Source organism: Melitaea cinxia, chromosome 15 (genome assembly GCF_905220565.1).
Source record: "Melitaea cinxia chromosome 15, ilMelCinx1.1, whole genome shotgun sequence".
Taxonomy (NCBI): Eukaryota; Metazoa; Arthropoda; class Insecta; order Lepidoptera; family Nymphalidae; genus Melitaea; species Melitaea cinxia.
Genome location: NC_059408.1, coordinates 3,472,463 through 3,493,976, shown reverse-complemented (window position 1 = coordinate 3,493,976; position 21,514 = coordinate 3,472,463). Strand labels below are relative to the sequence as shown.

Here is a 21,514-nt window from a genome sequence, read left to right as displayed (position 1 = left end):
GTAACTTAGCCGTCCACGCGGAATTGTTTGTTCATTGTAATGGAAAACCTTGATCAGAGTAACAATAAAAACGTGTCGCTGAGTTTAATTGCCGAATATGGCTCGGAATCCGACTCGGAAGACACGAGATCGAATGACAATATGGGAAATGAAGATTCGGATGCTGTGGAACTCAGTGAGATGGTGCTAAAGAATAATATTATCAATGCCTGTGCGCACGGTCCACTATCGGAAGGTAGTGAGAGTGATGTCGGGGTTACAAGACACATGATAATTGATAGCTCAGAGAGTGGAATCGTGGAATACGATGTAACCGAGTACAGAGATTTGGACAGTGATTCTGACTCCAGTTCAGATGACTCTAGTGACAGTGATGTAGATTCTGTAAAAGATATTGAAGAATTATCTAGCGGGTAAGTCATTTTTTATCAGCTTCAATTAAAATATTAATTTTATTAAAGCACAAAATATACACTAAAACATCATACTACTTGTCTATCAGTCATGTCAGAATAGAAACTGTTCTTTTATGTGATAGTGTACGGGTAAAACATCAATGGTCACCTTGTCTAGCTGGTCGGTTTTCTGGTCCACAAGACTCACATTAGCAACGTTGTAGAAGTCAGCAGTTTGTTGACCCGGTTAGTGTACCTTGTACTTAAACTCACTGACAAGTACTCCCTGAAAATGATACAAGTATATACGCTGACCTCGGCACACTCTGGCAATGAAGTCGAAGCCTTATATAAAGACATTACAAGGGCCATACATGGCACTACTTTGACCTTCTACTGCGTTGTTATGGGAGACTTCAATTCTAAAGTAGGAGTACAAGACCGCGACGGATCGAGCATCGGATCACACGGATTGTGGCACAGGATTTGCAGGGGGCAGATGCATGTCAACTTTCTCGAATCGAAGCAGCTCTTCTTGATGAACTTATTTTTTGAGAAGAAGCCCTCAAAGGAGGTGAACATGGCATAGCCCCGATACTGTGATGAGGAACGAGATAGATTTCATCATGGTGGTTAACAGATTTAACACCGGCAGCGACCACCGGCTAGTACGGGGCGCTCTGAATATATGGCTCCGAAAAGAGCGGGCCCGCTTGATGAAATCTACTCTCCTACCTGCGTTGCCCCAAATACTATGTGGCTCCAAGCAATTCCAATTGGAACTCCAAAACCGATTCGATTCGCTGGAAACTACCGATAACGTGAAGACGGTGTGTTCACTGGGTCGCAGACACTTTCCACCAACAAAGTCAACGAAGCAGACCAAACTTTCTCCCAAAGCCTTGGATCTGATTTGGAAGAGGCGCGAGTTGCCGGCTGCTTCGCCAAAAGAGAGGGCTCTTTCCAAGAGAATACGGAAACTTGTACGCCGTGACCTCGCTGCTCAAATACGAGAGAGATTGCTACTCTGATTGAGCAGAATAGGGGGTCCAAAATTTTCCAAAGACCATTGGGGAGAAGCCTTCTGTAGTGTATCCCAGAGTTCGATTCGATTTTTTCGATTTATTAGTGCAGCGCTTGGGCAGCTTAAAAACGGAAGGGCCTGGGGGGCTTGCGGAGTTACCACTGAGCTCCTTAAAGCCGCAGGGCGACCTGGCCTAAAAGCCTTAGCAAGACCCTTTAACGCCGTCATCCACCGAGGTACCACGCCGGAGGCGTGGTCCAGGAGTGTGGTGGTGCTGTTCTTTAAGGAGGTGATAAGTCTCTGTTGAAGAATTACAGACCGATCTCACTTCTGAGCCACGTCTATAAGCTGTTTTCGATGGTTGTTACGAATCGTATCGCCAAAAGACTCGACGAATTCCAACCACCAGGCAGGCTGGGTTTCGAAATGGCTACAGCACCGTAGACCACATCCATACTGTTCGGCAGATTATTCAAAAGACAGAAGAATGTAATCAACCGCTGTGTATGGCATTTGTGGACTACGAAAAAGCCTTCGACTCTGTCGAGACCTGCAGGCCTAGCATGCGCGCCACGACAAAATTTTGTCTACCCCTTTTCTCGTATTATCTCTCTATGTCTACAGTAGCTAACATGCGTGCACGCGATACTCTTCTCGTTACGTCAAGAAGAGATAATCATTAAATTTTAGTGATCTGTGATATTTATCTCTACGGAAGCTAACATGACATCGTAATTTTGTCGAATTTTGTCGTTTTAGGAAGAGAAACTTCTCGTCTTCAATATTATCGACGAGAAAGACGATAAATAAAAAATAAATAAAACCGGGTGCCTATTTTTTGTATACCATGGCGTTTCCCTATTATAATTATATAATTTCGGTATACGAAGAGCGGGAAATGCGAAAAGTCGAGTGAAGTGTGCCATATAATGACACAAAAAACGTATTTGCGCCCTGTTGCTTCTTATTCTAAATAATAATAATAATAATACTTTATTTCAGACCAAAGTATAAGTCCATATTGGGTTAGTACAACAAGACAAGACAACATTCAGAATAAAAAACAAAACAAAATTATATTAAAAAAATCAATAACTAAAAATAAAATTAAATAGAATAAAAGTAAAATCAATAATCAAAAAAAAAAATCTATAATTCAAAAAATTTTAAAAATTAAAAAAAAAAAAAAAAACTGCGTGATAGAATTACAATTATCTAATGTGCGACAAAATATAAAGCACAACACGAGCATATTGTTTTACATATATAATTAAATTCATTTACTTACGCCGTTTTATTTTCCATATTAGATTTTTTAAATTAGATATACACTTTTTATCTTAGCCAAAAAGCCGAGAACATTGTTAAATAAAACATGTGTCACTCGTTTGAAATTGGTCAATAACCTTGTAAATTCAACTTTACGACATAAGATATAAGAATGATATTCAGTTGGGATTATGGTTGATAATGTTTCTCTACTCGACAAGGCGAAGTCTTCGGAAGAGAATTTTGTCTCTCGTAGTGCGCATGTTAGGGTAATCGAGAAAATACTCGATGTAGACATTAACTCTCTCTCTCGTCAAGAGATATCTCGTTGTATGCATGCTAGGCCGGCTGGGCTGTCCTGGACTCTCTGCAGAGATGTCATATCGACTGGCAATATATCGAGATACTGAAATGTATGTACGACGCGGCGACGATGACCGTTCATGTCCAGGACCATAGAATAAGACCTATTTCCCTCCAGCGTGGGGTAAGACAGGGAGATGTAATATTACCGAAACTGTTTACCACTGCGCTGGAGGATGTCTTTAAGAACTCGGATTAGGGGAAACGAGGCATCAACGTCAACGGTGAATTCATCTCTCACCTTCGTTTCGCCGACGATATTTTCATCTTTGCGGAGACGTTGGATGAGTTAGGCCAAACGCGTCCTCCCAGCGTGTCGGTCTCTGTATGAACTTGGACAAAACGAAAGTTATGTTTAACAACCAAGTCATACCGATACCGGTATCGGGCGATGGTACCCTTCTCAAAGTTGTTCAGGATTATTTTCCTAGACCTAGGCCATACTATCCAACTAGGCCGCAGGAGGATTCAGTTGGGCTGGGCGGCGTTTGGCAGGCTTCGTCGAGTCTTCACTTCGAAGATTCCGCATTGCTTGAAGACAAAAGTCTTCGAGAAATGCCTCCTGCCTGTGTTAACATACGGAGCCGAGACGGGGACACTGATGAAGGGACTAGTCCACAAGCTTAAAGTAGCTCAACGAGCAATGGAACGGGCTATGCTTGGGGTTTCTCTCAAAGATAGGATTAAAAATGAGATTATCCACGAGAGAACGAAAGTAACCGACATAGCCCACAGAGTTAGCAAGTTTAAGTGGCAGTGGGCTGGTCATCTGTGTCACAGGACTGATGGCCGTTGGAGCAGACGGTCCTGGAGTGGAGACCGCGTCTTGGCAAATGCAGTGTAGGACGTCCTCCGGCCCGTTGGACCGACGATCTACGTAAGATGCCAGTGTAGGCTGGATGAAGATTGCGGAAAACCGGGACGTCTGGCGCGAACTTGGGGAGGCCTATGTCCAGCAATGGACTGCAATAGGCTGAGCTGAACATCTTGTCTTTTACACATTTATAACGAGAAATGATACTTCTTCTTCTTCTTTTTTAAAGACTATGGCTCCATCAGCTTTTCGCCGATGATTTTGCCAATGACAAGTACCTACTGAAAGTGTATAAGTCCGGAAACGGTCCGTTTTTGACAGTACAATAGTGGGATAAGCCGCTTAAACTGCAGTTAGTTGAAAATATTTGACATGACTATTTAACTTTAATTTATTGGTAAATTATAATTTTATATCATTGATTCTAATAAACTTAGCTAAGACAACACAAAAAGAAGATGGCACTAAAGTTAGAAGAAAACAAACATTGACCGGCCGCGGAATGTTTTTGGGAAGCATATCATATAGTGATACAGTTAATTTCAGACAATTAAAAAATAAATGATCGAGAGATCCTTCCTCCAAGCCACATTCACATAAGGAACTATCACGAATGCGTAACTTAGCTAAGAACACAGGTGTGCAGGAGAAACCCAATCGTATACGGATAATTATCGACGTAGTTATTTTACCTAGGTCGGAGTATTTAAAAAACCATGGCTTGACAGGGATACACGGCTGGATATTGCCATAATATTTACCTGTAACTAGTCTTGAAGATTGCCATAATCTATCCCAAGATTTATCCAGGCATTGTTTAGCCAAACTTCTAAAGTCTCGGGTAAAGCATTTATTATATTTATCGCAGCCTAGGTGAATGGCGTCTTTTGCACATATGTCTGCCATCTCATTACCTGTTATACCGCTGTGGCTCGGTATCCAAGCAAGCGCTACTTCAATATTCGACTGATGACATTTGAACAGTGTTTCTTTTATCTTTAGAGTAATGGGAAGATTATTTTTAGCATGAAATGGACTTTTCAATAAATCCTGGAGGCAGCTTCGAGAGTCAGTGAATACTACAGATTTATTAAGACCATGAGATTCAATATACAAGACAGCTTCCAAAATGGCAATACATTCACCTGAGAAAGTTGAGGAGAGAGGAGGCAGTTTGTAATTCAAGATAATATTGTATTTAGGAATCCAGACAGCAGAACCAACGTTTAACTCGGGGTTAATTTTAGATGAGTCAGTGAAGAAATGTAACCATTCTGACCAGTCCGAATCGATTATTCTATTAAACTCAAGTGCGGCGCCAGGTGATTCTTTAGTAATTCCTAGGTTCAGGATAATTCTAGGATGATATATCAAGGAATCGTAGCTATACGTGAATAGTGTATTTTTGTCAAACTGATATATACCATTGATGTTGATTTTAAGAAAAGATTTAGTAAGGGGGGGTTTATCTTTATAGGTCCAAAAATTTGAATTATTAATAAGCTGATTGAGATCATGGAGCTTATTAATTAAAGGGTGAGAAAAGTTTTGTACGGCATTAATAAGGAACCTGTCACATAAGAACTGTCTGCGGAGATGTAAAGGAGGATCAACCAATTCCACTTGAAGGGCATTAGTAGGAGACATTTTCATTGCTCCAGCTATAATTCGTAGGCATTTCGCTTGTAATCTAGTCCAATATGAGAGAGCAACCCTATTACATGGTTCCAAAACGAAACTTGCATAGTCAAAATGGCTACGTATAATCGCATTGTACAACAACTTCTGCGAATAAGGGTGCGATCCCCATCTAACGCCCGAGAGAGATCTTAGAATATTAATATTTTTTTCACATTTGTTAGAAATATAATTTAGATGTTGAACGCCCGACATTTTGGAGTCCAGTATGACTCCCAAAAATTTTACGTGATTCTGAATGGCAATAGGTTGACTATTGATGTGAAGAGACATGCTATCTGGGACAGAGCGTTTTCGAGTGAAAACGATGCCAGAGCATTTGGGGCAGACAAGGTAAGACCATGATCATTTAACCAATTATTTAAGTAGTACAGGGCAGAATTAAGTCTAGAAGTGGCCTCGGAAAAAGTTGAAGAACAAGAATAAAGAGCAATGTCATCAGCATATTGTAGAATATTGCAAAAACAGAGGACCGATTTGTCAAGGTCGTAAGTATACAAATTGTACAAAAGGGGGCTCAGAACGGAGCCCTGAGGAAGCCCTTTCCAGACTATTCTTTTTGGAAGTAATAAACCTTGGACGCGAACCGTGATGTATCGGGCAGAGTAAAGATTAAAAACAATATTGATCATTTTCATCGGCAAGTTTAAGTTAAACATATTCTGACGGAGAATATGGAGCTCAACGTTATCGTATGCAGATGAGATATCAAGGAAGGCACCAATAACATGTTTCCCAGAGCTAAGGGCACGCCAAACATCGGTGGTAAAGATGCTGAGGCTATCTAAAGAGCCCATACCCTTCCTAAAGCCAAATTGGTATTTAGACAATAGGCCTCGACTCTCTATAAGCCACTCTAATCTATTTTTAATAAGGTGTTCCATAATTTTAGTCATAACAGATGAAAGAGCAATTGGTCTATATGAAGAAGGATTCCTGGGGTCTTTATTAGGTTTTAGGATAGGAATGATAATATGAGTTTTCCACGAATCAGGGACAATTCCGGAGCTATAGATTAAATTAAAGATATCAAGCAGATATAGTTTAACAGAAGTGGGGGATTTCATAATAAAGGAGTATGGGATACCATCGATCCCAGGCGAAGAATCCTTAAGTCCATCAAGGGCAGAAAGTAGTTCATTTAAAGAGAAGGAATCGTTGAATCTTTCGGAAGCCATGCAAGAGGGAGGACATAAAAAAATGTTTTCAGAAGGAACATAGGGAGGAGCTAGATTATTAACAAAGTTAGGCAACCAGTAAGAGGAATCATTAGAAGAGACGATACGATCATCCTGAAAAATTTGTCTGAAAGATTTTATTTTTCTCCACACAAGCGAGGCAGGAGCTCGCGGTGACAAAGACTCGCAGAAGTTACGCCACCCACTAGTCTTTTTCTTTGAGAGTAAGCGCTTAGTCTTAGCAGTTGTTTTCTGTAAATTTAGGTAATTAATCATCGATAAATCAGAAAGATAGGTAACCTCAGCAGCCTTGCGTTTCCGAATACTATCTGTGCATTCAGAGTCCCACCATGGGGGCGAAGGTATTTTATCTAGAAAAGAATTTTTAAGTGGAATCGATTCATCAGCTGCAGAGGTTAGACACAAAATAAACAGATCATAACACAGTAAAAAATTATTGTCAGAGACCGGAGGAAGGGTAGCAATTTTAGAATCAAGAAAATATGAGAATTTACGCCAATCAGCTTTCTGAGTTCGGTATTTTAAGAGAGGAGGGAGAGGAGCCGATTTATTAGGAGCGGAATCAAAATTTATTAATATGGGAAAGTGATCACTACCGAATGAGTTCGGTAAGACCATCCACACGAAGGACATGACTAAACTCGGAGATGACGCGGAGAGGTCAACTGCACTAGGTTTTTCACTCGGGGCACCTCTTCTTGTCGGAGTACCATCATTTAAGACACATAAATTGAGATTATCAAAAAATGACAACAGTGATGAGGAATTTGAGTCACATTTACCGCAACCCCAGAGTGTGTGATGAACATTAAAATCTCCTAAGATGACAAGAGGAGACGAAAATGTGGATAAGATATTGTTTAATTCTGAAATTAATGCTGAACTAGGGTGTGGTAAATAGATTGAAAAAAATAATACATTAAATATTTTAGCACCAATTACTTGAAAACCAGGACCATGGTAAGGGATATGAATTTGCGAGAAGGTAACAGTTCTATCAATCAGAAGAGCGGACCCTCCATAGCCATCATCTCTGTCATCACGTAAGCACAAGTAGCCAGGTACTCTAAATATAGAATGAGGCTGAAGCCTAGATTCTGAAAGAGCAAATATTGCAGGTTTATATTTATTGATTAAATAAATTAGTTCATGTTTTTTATTTCGAATACTTCTACAATTCCATTGAATGATCGTGCGACCCAGCATTTTTATTAACTAAAGTAGATATAAAAGTTTGCAATAAACTTAGGACATTGTTCGGTAAAGCGTCTCCAAACTTAGAGATCATGTTGACAAGAGCGCAGACCAAAATCTCAATTAAATTATCGTTAGGAGTTAAATTTGGGGTCGGCTCAATCATTTGGGGATTAGGAAAAGCACAACCGTTAGGCATGGTAGATTTAGGAGAGTTGGTGAGGGAGGAATGAGCATAAACATCATAAGAGGGGCGCAAAGGGGTACTAGGACGAGGAGTACTGAACACCGTTTTACGGTAGGAGGTAGAGGGAATGGTAGGAGAGCTTTGGGATTGGTGAGTGATTTGAGGAGAAGGGTCTGTAGGAGAGCTTTGGGATCGGTAAGTGACTTGAGGAGAGGGCTCTAGCCTAGGCGACGCTTGAGAAGCTGCAGCATAGGATAGCCGGGGCAGATGAGGGACACGTGATGAAGCCTCTGTGTAACCAATACTCTCTTTGGTCATAATTAGTTTAATTTGCTTTTGCCTTTCATGCTCCGGACATTTTGAAGATTCTGTAGCCTTATGATTGCCTCTGCAGAAAAGACAAGAGACATTTTCATCTGAGACAGAGCAGGTTTCGCCAGAGTGAGGTTGAGCACATTTGTAGCATCGGGGGGTGGAACGGCACTGGCCCTTAGTGTGACCGAAACGGCAACAAGCAAAGCATTGGATGATCGGTAATTGGTACAAAGAAGCAGGAAGGGATGCGTGAAAACAAAAAACTCTCTCAGGTAAATTCTGTCCAAGAAAGGTTAGGGCAACTGTAGTAGTAGGTATCCATTCAGGTTTTCCATCGGTAATTCTTTTTTTATTTAGGCGACGAGCTTTGATGACTTTACCGCAGTTATGAGGGTATTCCATTCCCTCAACCATATCTGATAAAGACCATTCAATGGGGACAGAGCGGACCACGCCAGTCCTCGTGACTTGATATTGTGGGATAGAAGCCTCGTAGTTATTTGCGGATAGAATAGGATTATGGACAAATAAATTTGCTAGATCAGCCGACAAAAAATCTACAGAAATCCTATTTCTGCCTAGGTTTTTAATGCCTCCGTTAACAATTCCATTTATGGAGTTCTTATGAAGGAACTGTGCGAAATTGAGAAGGCGAATGGATGGACCAGATTTTTGCACAGATTCCAATTTAGAAATATGAACAGAAAAGGGACCTTTATCATCCTGATTATAAGCAACTTTATTACCTGTGAAATCTGGATCAGTATAAGTGTCTTGCACAGAGGCAGACGGAGGAGAGGCTTTCTTTACACTTTCAGGATCAGGATCCATTGACAAGTGCCTTTTATTGCCGCCAACGCCGCCACCTCCCCCATCAGGAGGAGGTGAAGCGTCCCACTCCATATTAGGAACTACCACTTATTACATAAAATAAAAACAGCACTACTATTCAAAACAAACCGGCACAGTATACAAAATTCAACAATAAACACAAAAATTTTCACCAAATAATAGGAAAGATACACTAGCACGTGTTGACTCTCACCTACCCTCTTTAATTCGAGAAATGATACAATTTTATGGGTAATAACACTGAAAGGCAGATTTCTCTGCTACACAAATCAGTGTTTTTTTTACAGGCGATACATAAGTATTATTGAAGCCAACTTGAGTGAAGTAATTTTCTATTAGATGATATTTACAAATAACTGCACAAATAAATTAAAATAACCATTTATATTTTTATATTTATGTTTATAGAGATGAATTAGATGGCAGCAACCGTGGCAAGCTTGAACCTCCGAAGGTGCATGGCGAGCTCGGGCTGGACGATTTGCCACCCATAGAAGATCTTGCCATTAGTCTTCCAGCACAAGAAACCACAAAAATTGGAACTATTATCAGTGTAGTTGATAGATTAGGTATTTAATTTACTATTATATGATTAATATTATACAAGTTTTATGATATTGACAAAGTCTGGTAGTAAATTAATTTTATTAAACATTTTACCATATAAAAGTACATTACGCATAAGTGCTCACTTGCATACATAAGAGTATTATTTTTTAGTTTTTATTTACATTTACATAATTTTTTATATTGGTTTGATAAAATTAATTATTTCTTAAATGAAACTGCCCTTTCCCATGACATGGCAACTTTAAAAAAAAAATCACTTGGCCATTAACTGTAAAATATTGTTGTTAAATCTGTACTAGTTTATGTTTTTAAGTGGTCCTAATTTAATACCTTTAAATGAGTATCTTTTGTATCTCACTTCAGCCACGATGACATTACAATCCACTGCTGGACATAGTGATCACAGGGCTGGCTTTGTCGCACTGAAGACGCTGCTGCCCGTCTTCGGCCTGTGTATTTCAAAGCCAGCAGTTGGATAGTTGTCCTGCCATCAGTCAGCTTTTTAAGTTTCAAGGTTGCCACCTGTGGAACTGTGTTATCCTTTAGTCGCCTCTTACGACACCCACGGGAAGAGAGAGGGTGGCTATATTCTTTACTGCTGTAACCACTCAGCATATACGTTTATATATGTACTAGCTGACCCCGCAAATGTTGTTTTGCCATATATGTTATTACCCCCTTAGGGGGGAACCCTTTATAACTTAGGGGTATGAAAAATAGACATTGGCCGATTCTTAGACATCCATTTCAGAGGAGTATTTTAACTAACATTGTGACACGAGAATTTTATGTATACGATATAATCTGAATCTCGGAAACGGCTCTAACGATTTTCATGATATTTAGTATACAAGGGGTTTCGGGGGCGATAAATCGATCTAGCTAGGATCCATTTTTAGGAAATGTTATTTTATCCGTGTTTTAGGAAATGACAAACTGCTACAATATCATTAGTATACGGAGGTAAATTTTGCCACTATCTATTGCCATTGCCACCATCTACAAGGTTCTAATAGCTCAGGTGGGACATCGGCCCATACCTAAATGAGAAGCCCCTAATTCAAATCCACATTTTTTTATCTAATTGCACTCATGATTTTTTATTTTAATAACCAGTTCATATTTTTATATTATTATGCCAGTAAGATCGAAAAATATTATTTAAATATTTCATCAATTTCCATAAAACACGATTTATTAAAAATACTGAGATAAGCTCAGTCATCCAAGTACTAAATAATTAAAGGGGAGAATGGTGACTAATTACTACTTAAATAGCAGAGTTTAAGAAGTATTCAAAAATAACAAAATGTATATAGGTAAAACTATGATGATATTCTTATTTTTATAATTTCTATAATTATTGCTGCTTTGTTTGGTAACTTTCATTTTAAGGAAAAATTTAGTTATTTACCAATAAATAATAGAAATTAGAAAGTAACTCATTAGAATGTCAATCTTAATAAATATTCAACATGCCTAGAGCATGCTTGTGTTTATAATTAATTATCTATTGCAAGTTTGTCTGTATTTCATTTATTTTTATCCTTGTGCATAATTTAGTTTATCATTTAACTCCCAAAATTGAAAAAAATTAATAAATTTTAAATTATTACAATAGGAATACAACTTAACTTATGTAGGGCACGGCAGCAAATATCCTGCTCATAATCTGGAACAACACAACTGGGGAAGTACCTTGACCTTACAGAAGATACACACAGCTAAATAGTACTGCTTTTAAACTGTATCGTGTTCCTATTGTAAGGTGACCAGAAAATTGTGTTGTTCGTGGATTGGGGGTAGGATCAGCAAAGCATTTGCGATGCTTCCGGTGTTTCAGTTGTCTACAGGCTACGGTAATTGCTTACCTTTAGGTGCGACATACGCTTGTTTGCTGATTTAGTTGTACAAAAAAAAAAAAAAAAAAACTATTAATAATATAAATGAAATGTTATTTTTCCAGTTATAGTACGAGCAATATCTGACTCTACAGTGGTAGATTTGGATAGCATTCTTTTTCTAGACAATGGAGCCAGAGCCTTAGGAAAAGTTTTTGATGTTTTTGGACCTGTAAGTATTACTTAATCCATTTTATTTTGCCATTGTTGAAAACAAAAATAAGGTTAATGTCTTTTCAATACAACATTGTTTTTGAGACGATGTCATAAATTTATTAAAGTATTTAAGATTTGCCAGGGCTAATATTTCATTTTTAAGTAAAATTTAAATATCTGTTTTGTTTGTTAAATATCTGTTTGTCACATTCATTATTACTATGAAAAGTTTGAAGTAATCTTATTACAATTTATTTTTAGGTGACATAATATGTATGTTTACTTAAAAATATTATTTTAATCATTCATGCTGTGTGGTTATGGCAGTAAAGAATATAGCCACCCTCTCTCTTCCCGTGGGTGTCGTAAGAGGCGACTAAGGGATAACACAGTTTCAGTACCATCTTGGAACATAAAGAGCCGATCGATGGCGGGATAACCATCGAACTGCTGGCTTTGAAATACACAGGCCAAATACGGGCAGCACGTCTTCGGTGCGACAAAGCCAGCCCCGCGGTCACCAACCCGCCTGCCCAACGTGGTGACTATGGGCAAAACACATGAGTTCACACCATTTTTGGCGCGAACTTGTGGAGGCCTATGTCCAGCAGTAGACTGTATTAGGCTGAAGCGATAAGATGTTCAGTCTGAACTCATTTTTTTAAATTTAATTTAATTAAATAAAAAAATAAATTTCATTTAATTTTTTATTTAATAAAATAAAGCCTATTATTAACAATAAAAGAAATGCCTACAATGACATAGAATGCGCGCTCGCAGGTGACGGAGCCGCACTACTGCGTGCGCTTCAACTCGGCGGAGCACGCGCGCGCGCGCGGCGCGGCGGAGGGCGCGGCCGTGTTCGTGGCGCCGCGCAGCCGCCACACCAGCTACGTCTTCCTCTCTGCGCTGATGAAGTGAGTCGCCTCGTGCTACTAGCTCGTCGTTACGGCGGAGGGCGCGGCCGTGTTCGTGGCGCCGCGCAGCCGCCACACCAGCTACGTCTTCCTCTCTGCGCTGATGAAGTGAGTCGCCTCGTGCTACTAGCTCGTCGTTACGGCGGAGGGCGCGGCCGTGTTCGTGGCGCCGCGCAGCCGCCACACCAGCTACGTCTTCCTCTCTGCGCTGATGAAGTGAGTCGCCTCGTGCTACTAGCTCGTCGTTACGGCGGAGGGCGCGGCCGTGTTCGTGGCGCCGCGCAGCCGCCACACCAGCTACGTCTTCCTCTCTGCGCTGATGAAGTGAGTCGCCTCGTGCTACTAGCTCGTCGTTACGGCGGAGGGCGCGGCCGTGTTCGTGGCGCCGCGCAGCCGCCACACCAGCTACGTCTTCCTCTCTGCGCTGATGAAGTGAGTCGCCTCGTGCTACTAGCTCGTCGTTACGGCGGAGGGCGCGGCCGTGTTCGTGGCGCCGCGCAGCCGCCACACCAGCTACGTCTTCCTCTCTGCGCTGATGAAGTGAGTCGCCTCGTGCTACTAGCTCGTCGTTACGGCGGAGGGCGCGGCCGTGTTCGTGGCGCCGCGCAGCCGCCACACCAGCTACGTCTTCCTCTCTGCGCTGATGAAGTGAGTCGCCTCGTGCTACTAGCTCGTCGTTACGGCGGAGGGCGCGGCCGTGTTCGTGGCGCCGCGCAGCCGCCACACCAGCTACGTCTTCCTCTCTGCGCTGATGAAGTGAGTCGCCTCGTGCTACTAGCTCGTCGTTACGGCGGAGGGCGCGGCCGTGTTCGTGGCGCCGCGCAGCCGCCACACCAGCTACGTCTTCCTCTCTGCGCTGATGAAGTGAGTCGCCTCGTGCTACTAGCTCGTCGTTACGGCGGAGGGCGCGGCCGTGTTCGTGGCGCCGCGCAGCCGCCACACCAGCTACGTCTTCCTCTCTGCGCTGATGAAGTGAGTCGCCTCGTGCTACTAGCTCGTCGTTACGGCGGAGGGCGCGGCCGTGTTCGTGGCGCCGCGCAGCCGCCACACCAGCTACGTCTTCCTCTCTGCGCTGATGAAGTGAGTCGCCTCGTGCTACTAGCTCGTCGTTACGGCGGAGGGCGCGGCCGTGTTCGTGGCGCCGCGCAGCCGCCACACCAGCTACGTCTTCCTCTCTGCGCTGATGAAGTGAGTCGCCTCGTGCTACTAGCTCGTCGTTACGGCGGAGGGCGCGGCCGTGTTCGTGGCGCCGCGCAGCCGCCACACCAGCTACGTCTTCCTCTCTGCGCTGATGAAGTGAGTCGCCTCGTGCTACTAGCTCGTCGTTACGGCGGAGGGCGCGGCCGTGTTCGTGGCGCCGCGCAGCCGCCACACCAGCTACGTCTTCCTCTCTGCGCTGATGAAGTGAGTCGCCTCGTGCTACTAGCTCGTCGTTACGGCGGAGGGCGCGGCCGTGTTCGTGGCGCCGCGCAGCCGCCACACCAGCTACGTCTTCCTCTCTGCGCTGATGAAGTGAGTCGCCTCGTGCTACTAGCTCGTCGTTACGGCGGAGGGCGCGGCCGTGTTCGTGGCGCCGCGCAGCCGCCACACCAGCTACGTCTTCCTCTCTGCGCTGATGAAGTGAGTCGCCTCGTGCTACTAGCTCGTCGTTACGGCGGAGGGCGCGGCCGTGTTCGTGGCGCCGCGCAGCCGCCACACCAGCTACGTCTTCCTCTCTGCGCTGATGAAGTGAGTCGCCTCGTGCTACTAGCTCGTCGTTACGGCGGAGGGCGCGGCCGTGTTCGTGGCGCCGCGCAGCCGCCACACCAGCTACGTCTTCCTCTCTGCGCTGATGAAGTGAGTCGCCTCGTGCTACTAGCTCGTCGTTACGGCGGAGGGCGCGGCCGTGTTCGTGGCGCCGCGCAGCCGCCACACCAGCTACGTCTTCCTCTCTGCGCTGATGAAGTGAGTCGCCTCGTGCTACTAGCTCGTCGTTACGGCGGAGGGCGCGGCCGTGTTCGTGGCGCCGCGCAGCCGCCACACCAGCTACGTCTTCCTCTCTGCGCTGATGAAGTGAGTCGCTCCACAACCAGCTCAGGGCCAGCGTCCGGCTTACCCGATGCTAAGTCATTACCGTAGCTTATATACGCCTGCAAACACCGGCATCGCGTTGCCTACCTTGTGGGGAAAGTGCTATAAAATGTTCGGAGTGCGACCAAATTGAATATGTTTATCACATACCCGTGAAATTTGTGCTGGTCGAACTGGAAAGACAGACTTTCATAACTGTTAATGATATTTATCTACTCAATATAGATATAATATATCAGATCAGTAGAATCAGAAAATAATTAAAGACTTTTTCTTAATTAATTTTAATTAACTATATGTTTGTTTATTAATAATGTCCTAATTCACTTTCCGGTTTGGATGTCTGTCCTTATTGGTCTCTCCACCGTACCTGATGGTAATTGTTGCTCACTGTAGAAAATATATAGTAGATTAAGCTCGGATCCTTCTACATGGAGAAAGAGAAAATTTAAACATATTTTAGTGCTGGTTTTATAGTATTGTTTTTGGTTTGCTGTGGGTAATCACGTTTGGTTTTTTTTTTTTTGTTTTGTTAGTCTGTCAGCGTTTCTACAAAGTGGGCACATTCAATAAAGACCGGCATTAAAATACATATATATTTTAATGACTACTAGTTCAAAGAGTATAAGTATAAGTATAGCAGGATAAGTATTGTGAGTCGGCCCCCAATGAAAACTTCTATCCAAATTCATGTTATAGTATCAACTAGATGTGCGTATGCAATTTATATGAATTTTAGTGCCGTATTCCGCTTTAATCTAGAAATATGGCTATATGTATGATTATCCGTCAAACAGCGATATATTAAAAAATAATTGAGCTAAAGAGATAAATCCAAAATGAGGTTGTAGGAAACGTTAGAGTATATTCCGTATTTTTTTTTTAGATTATTTAAATAATTACAAGCATCGATTATTAATAAGTAAATATTTCATCTTTAATTTTTTCAGTGTTCTTGGTGACCTACAATCACCGAAAAAATATATGTTATAGTACTTGACAAGCCCTACTTACTCATCAAAGTTATATTGAAAAAAAGTTGGTGCAACATATATATATATATTATGTATGTTCGGGTATAATTTCGTCGTTTATGAACCGATTTTGATATTTCTTTTTTTGTTGGAAAGAAGATATCCCAAGTGTGGTACCATGATAAGGAAACCAGGATCTAATGATGGAATCCCAGAGAAATCGAGGAAAACCCTCGAAATTCGTTTGTTTGTTAATTTTTATCGTCTACTTACGTTGTATTACTTGTCGATGTATTTGAAGTCAGTTTTTTTTGTTTGCGAGCAAACACAATTATTAGAGATGGACATCTCTTTATTCATATAGTTTTTACTAAAAGCTTTTCATTTTACATCCCATACTTTTATACTTACTGTTTCAATTATTCTCTTTTTCAGAGCAAAGGGTTCTGATGCGTCATGGCTGAACGATATAGAGCCTCCACCAAACCACATCGACTATTCGGATGACGAGGAAGAACGCAAAGCAAACAAGGCTAAAAAAGACCATCAAAAACAAAATAAACAGCAAGATTCATCTGACACTGGAGAGCATTCTAAAACCCCTCCTAGAAAAATGCTAGAAGCGAGACGAAATCGACCTTCAGAATCGAGTAGTAGATTTGGTGGTTCGAGTCGAGGTCGCGGTTCAGCTCCAGGTTTCCGAAGATATCCCAATCAATTTGCGAGGGCTCAAAAACCTTGGACCGACCAAGAGATGAGAACCCCCCCACCACATCCCAATGTAGACCCTGGTGGTGCTTACATTACCCCTCCAACCTTTAACCCCATGTTTGCCCCTTTCATCCCCACACCACCCCCGTATATGATGAATAGGCTCCCGTTTAATAGAAACCCTAGGATGCAAGGGTTACCTCCAATGAATATGCCCCCTTTCAATCAAAATCTCCCAGTTTTCGGTTCTAATTACTGTAATATGCCCGGACAGTTACCTCAATGGGTCCACGGTCCCCCGCCGCCGCCTCCAAGCACGTAATTATATTTGAAAACATCTTGAGATCTTACAAATTAATACATTTAGTCAATAGCTAGTGCTGTGCTTAACAAAACTAGTTTGCTTATCCAAATATCTATATTTATAACGAATAAAATGTAATACGGAGTTCAATAAGGTTTTTATTTGAGTATATTTTTATACAGTAATAAAAAAAATTAGAAATAGACTATGTTTTGTATATGTATTGATTTTTTTTCTTTTTTAAGTGAGAAAACAGTTTTGGTTAAGCGTGAATTTGCATTAATGTTATTGTATATGCACTTGAGTTTTATGTTTTAAAGTATTTGTGTTGTATAGAGAAAATGTCTAGACAGAAATTTTGTCCTTACAACTAAAAACTACTGGCAGCAAATAAAAAATACGGGAAATTCGAATTATATAATAGTTACAGACTGCCATAATGTATTGAACAAGTGTTAGTTCATGTTCCAATGATATTCATCTGAAATAAGTCTTATTTTAACAAAACTCTGTAAAACTATTGTATGTAGTTATAATTTTTTTTTTAATTAAAAGGCATCTTGTTTATCTTGCGAGTATTATTTTCTCTTACCCAATTTTTTCAGCAAATAAAATTGAACCCTTTCTGCCGTAAATCTTTTAGCCACTATTACTTTTCTATTTTATTTTGATAAATAAAAACAATATTAAAAGTGTTGTAATTATATTTAATCTAAAATAAATATTTTACTCCCAAACTTCAAACAATGTAAAAATTGTATTAAAAATAAAACAAATAAAAGGAAAAATTAAAGAAGAATTATTTTGTGATTTCTTTATTAAATATTTCATTGTTAGAAATTAACTAACGATCGAATTTCATAAATGTTAAAATAATAAAAAAAAAAGTTTATAATAATAAAGACTACAGCTAAAAAATACTGCTCTTGGACTATGCAGAACTAAACATACGTTATTACTTCTGCTGCCCTTATATTGACGATAGTCAACGAAACTGGTTAAAATAATTAAAAAAAAATTTTGCACTCACATGATCACAACGTAAAATGATAGCCATTTCACAATACAAGACTATAAAAATCATCTCACATTACAACTAAACATTTTTTTTTTCAATTTGTTGTCTGAATAATATAATATTTGATTTCATTGTTATAAAACACCTCGAGTATAATTGCTTTAAAAAAAACTTAATCTCGTCGAACGGAACATTCGGTTGATGATATAAAATACGTATAATATATGTAAATTACAAAAGTTTTGACGAGATAAAAAAACAATTTAAAAAGGATACTTTCAATTTGATAGCAGTGGTGCCATAAAACAATTGTCATTTTATTAAATGGCAGTGAATAAAATAAAATTTGAAAATAGAATAAAATGAATTATTTATAAAATGCGCGGTATTGTTTTTTCTTTTGGTAGAGGAAAAATTAAAATAAATGCAAATGACATTTATTCGATTAAGTATATGATCGGACCACTGCTGACATTACAATAAAAAATAACACACAATAAATGCAATCAACCGGGCAATCACGCTTCTAACATTCCATAAATAATTATTTTCGTTTATTGCCAAACCATAAGACCTTTGTTCACCAATCAACATCTGGTAATACTTAAAAATCTATACAGTTTTGTACCACAGCGTATATTCGTAGAATAGTCTACGGAGTTACATATATCTATTTTTTGTCACCGTTGATATTTTAGAAGTAGCGCCAAGTTCACTAGTTTAATAACATTAAGATAAAAAGGCACGTTTATTCATAAAACATGTTTTGAAGAAATTTGAACAATATGGACACATTGCCAGATCTTACATTAATTTAATGAGTTTGAGATTTCGTTTTACACATAAAACAGATGTTGATTGTTAATCAAGCGGCAACAGGAAACACACTAAACTTAACGACAACACAAAGCCAATAGGGCCCTTGTAATTTAAATTTAAAATCAAATCTAACCTACAAATGTGGGATATAAGTTCACATTGATTGGGAGTAAATGATCGCATTAACTTATCTTTAGTTACAAAAATACAGATTCATTTCGTTAAATTAACACACAGTAATCTTAGCTTGCCTTTTGAGACTCATGACAATAAATGCCTCTTGGGCTTCTTACATCCGTAAGTCGATGAATCGGTCCTAAATAAAACATAAAAACCGATGAAATCATTCAGAGAACGGTACACACAACAGAGCAGTCTTCCATTAAATACGTAATAAAATATCGTTTAAAGAAAGCGTACCTCAAAACGATCCGACGATACATCACTAGTAGTGAACTACGATTTAAGAATAATTTGATCTCATAATACAAACTTAAAGGCTAAACAAATTATATTTAATCAGCTACGATTAGTTGAAGGGTTACATTTTTCGTATCGATTACACGTTAGGAACTATACTACTGTACAGATATTTGAAGAAAATAATTTCTTAAAAATATTCATAGTAGCGAGTTAATACTTTGAAGACGTCCACTATAATGCGACACTCCGACTGACACGAAGCGTAAACGAACATAGAATATAATAATTAAAGGAACATAATTTTTCAGCGACAGAATGAAATAATCCCGAACTTGGCTGTCTCACAGCCGGCGGCACGTTACGACTACTTCTACACGACACAGGCAAAATGATTAAAGAAATATATGTCATTATATATTACGTCCATAAAACGTTCTGCTAAAAATAATTAGCTAACATCGTATCACTTGTTCGTGTGGTGTTGCCGAGTTTATAATATTTAGAATATTTTTTATTTTTATTTTTTAATCTAAGACACTACGCTCTACGATCTAATATTCACAGAGATTGATACATTTAGACATGGAAAGGCGAAACAGCGTGTGCTTACTACACGATAACTCGAATATTTCAATGGATTAATTTTAACATATTTTATTATTAGCAAAATAATTCCAAAAGTATCCGTCGCTCTCGGCGCGGTCGGACGGTGATTTATCGACGTCGGATAAACCGCCTCCGTGTGATTAAACACGCTTATTAAAACTTATATTAGAAATATTTATTATAATAGACAGCCAATCAGACGCTACTTATGAATAATTATTATAACTACTCAAATATATTTTTCGATCCTAAAATAACGATTTGTCTGTAGTTTTTGGGGGAAACGAAACATTGACGAATTGTCAACCGAATCACGTCTTATTATCGATGTGACGCTACCCACGCGAGCGTAAATATTGTATAGAATTCATAAAATTAGGCTTGATATTACAAATCAAGCTCAATGAGATCCGTAGCCCGCCAATACACTGCGGTGCTCCGTGGGCAACAGCTTAACATAAGTACGAAATACGCTGAAGGCAACACAGTACAATTTTATATATCTACGTTTCACCATTACAATATTTAGTAAATATTTGTTACTCCTCTATGTAGAGTTTCGGAAAATATTATAAATCTATACGTGATTATTATATAATGATACATTGTACATGAAAACCTCTATAAATATTGCATTCACGTCTCACTAATAGATACTACTCGTCCGCGGAAACTACGCCCTCCCACTTCACAATTAGTACTACATTACCGTCAATAATCGTTCAAAGTGTACAAAAAGGCAGTTACTTCACGGTTTTCATGTAAAATGTCGTTAATTGTGACATTTGTTCTGAATGATTGTGTCTGAATGAGTATATCTGTTGTCCGACGTCGAGGAACATGACATTCGGCTGCGACGTTAGGAAAATACCTCTACATACATATAAAATCCTTAAACTATAACTATGTTTAATATGGCTCAGATTATACATATTGGAGCGACACGCTATAGCGCGCCCATGTTTGAGAGTTGTGACGTCACTCGAAGCCAAGACAGCTATTTTGAAGCTGGCCTATGTTTAATTATTATTTGAAGTCTCAACACGGTCGCAGCATAGACCGTCGCGTTATCTATCTGTGAAAAAATCACATCGATGTCATGTTCCGCCAAGTCGTTTGTAAAGCTTTAGCAATTACAATTAAATCTCCAGTTCAATAAATTACATCACCAATTTAAATGCATGTTCAACAGTCACTCTGTTTCGTTTGTTTCACTTAGTCGCGATCATTGTAGTAGCATTACAAAACCATTAGGCCGCCGTGACGTAACATCGAGGAACATCGCCGCAGTATGTAAAGTTTACGCGTTACTCAGTAAAAAGCATTAACACTAACAGTTAGGAAGACATCATAATTCTAATTCCCACACATATGTTCCGTGATTGCGATAAAGATTTTCTAAGACACTTAGTCTCGAAACGATGGCACAAGCAATTTCTTATTAAACGATCAAAATCTACCATCCATTTAAGCGCTATTTATCTCACAAATTACATCGGGATATGCTACGACCTCGTTTCCACACGAATGCTACCACAATAATATGTTCTTAGCGTCTACCCCAGAAGTACAAGAGCGGATAGTAAAGAGTTTCATCCATCTCGTTAGAGCCGTTTTAGGAAGACTTTCTCCTATACGAATAGGACATTTTGTTCGAACAACAAAACGGACAAAATCGGAAACTGGCATAGATTGTACGTCACTAGTTTTATCTTAGAGACGTAGCGAAACCGCT

At 40.0% G+C, this 21,514-nt stretch overlaps 1 protein-coding gene across 1 annotated transcript; it reads left to right on the top strand.

The window, feature by feature from the left end:
• Window positions 1-17,480, top strand: LOC123660332 (H/ACA ribonucleoprotein complex non-core subunit NAF1). Its single transcript, XM_045595434.1, has 5 exons — window positions 1-413; window positions 9,719-9,879; window positions 11,847-11,953; window positions 12,718-12,854; window positions 16,334-17,480. The coding sequence occupies exons 1-5, from the start codon at window positions 40-42 to the stop codon at window positions 16,929-16,931; spliced, it is 1,377 nt and encodes a 458-aa protein (XP_045451390.1). The 5' UTR covers window positions 1-39; the 3' UTR covers window positions 16,932-17,480.
• Window positions 17,481-21,514: the final 4,034 nt, after the last annotated feature.

Excerpts from the sequence above, each read along its gene's own strand:
- LOC123660332 (XM_045595434.1), top strand. The coding sequence starts at position 40 with ATGGAAAACCTTGATCAGAGTAACAATAAAAACGTGTCGCTGAGTTTA. Across the intron at positions 9,880-11,846 it reads CAGTGTAGTTGATAGATTAG|TTATAGTACGAGCAATATCT; the intron begins GTATTTAATTTA and ends TTATTTTTCCAG. Across the intron at positions 11,954-12,717 it reads TTTTTGATGTTTTTGGACCT|GTGACGGAGCCGCACTACTG; the intron begins GTAAGTATTACT and ends GCGCGCTCGCAG.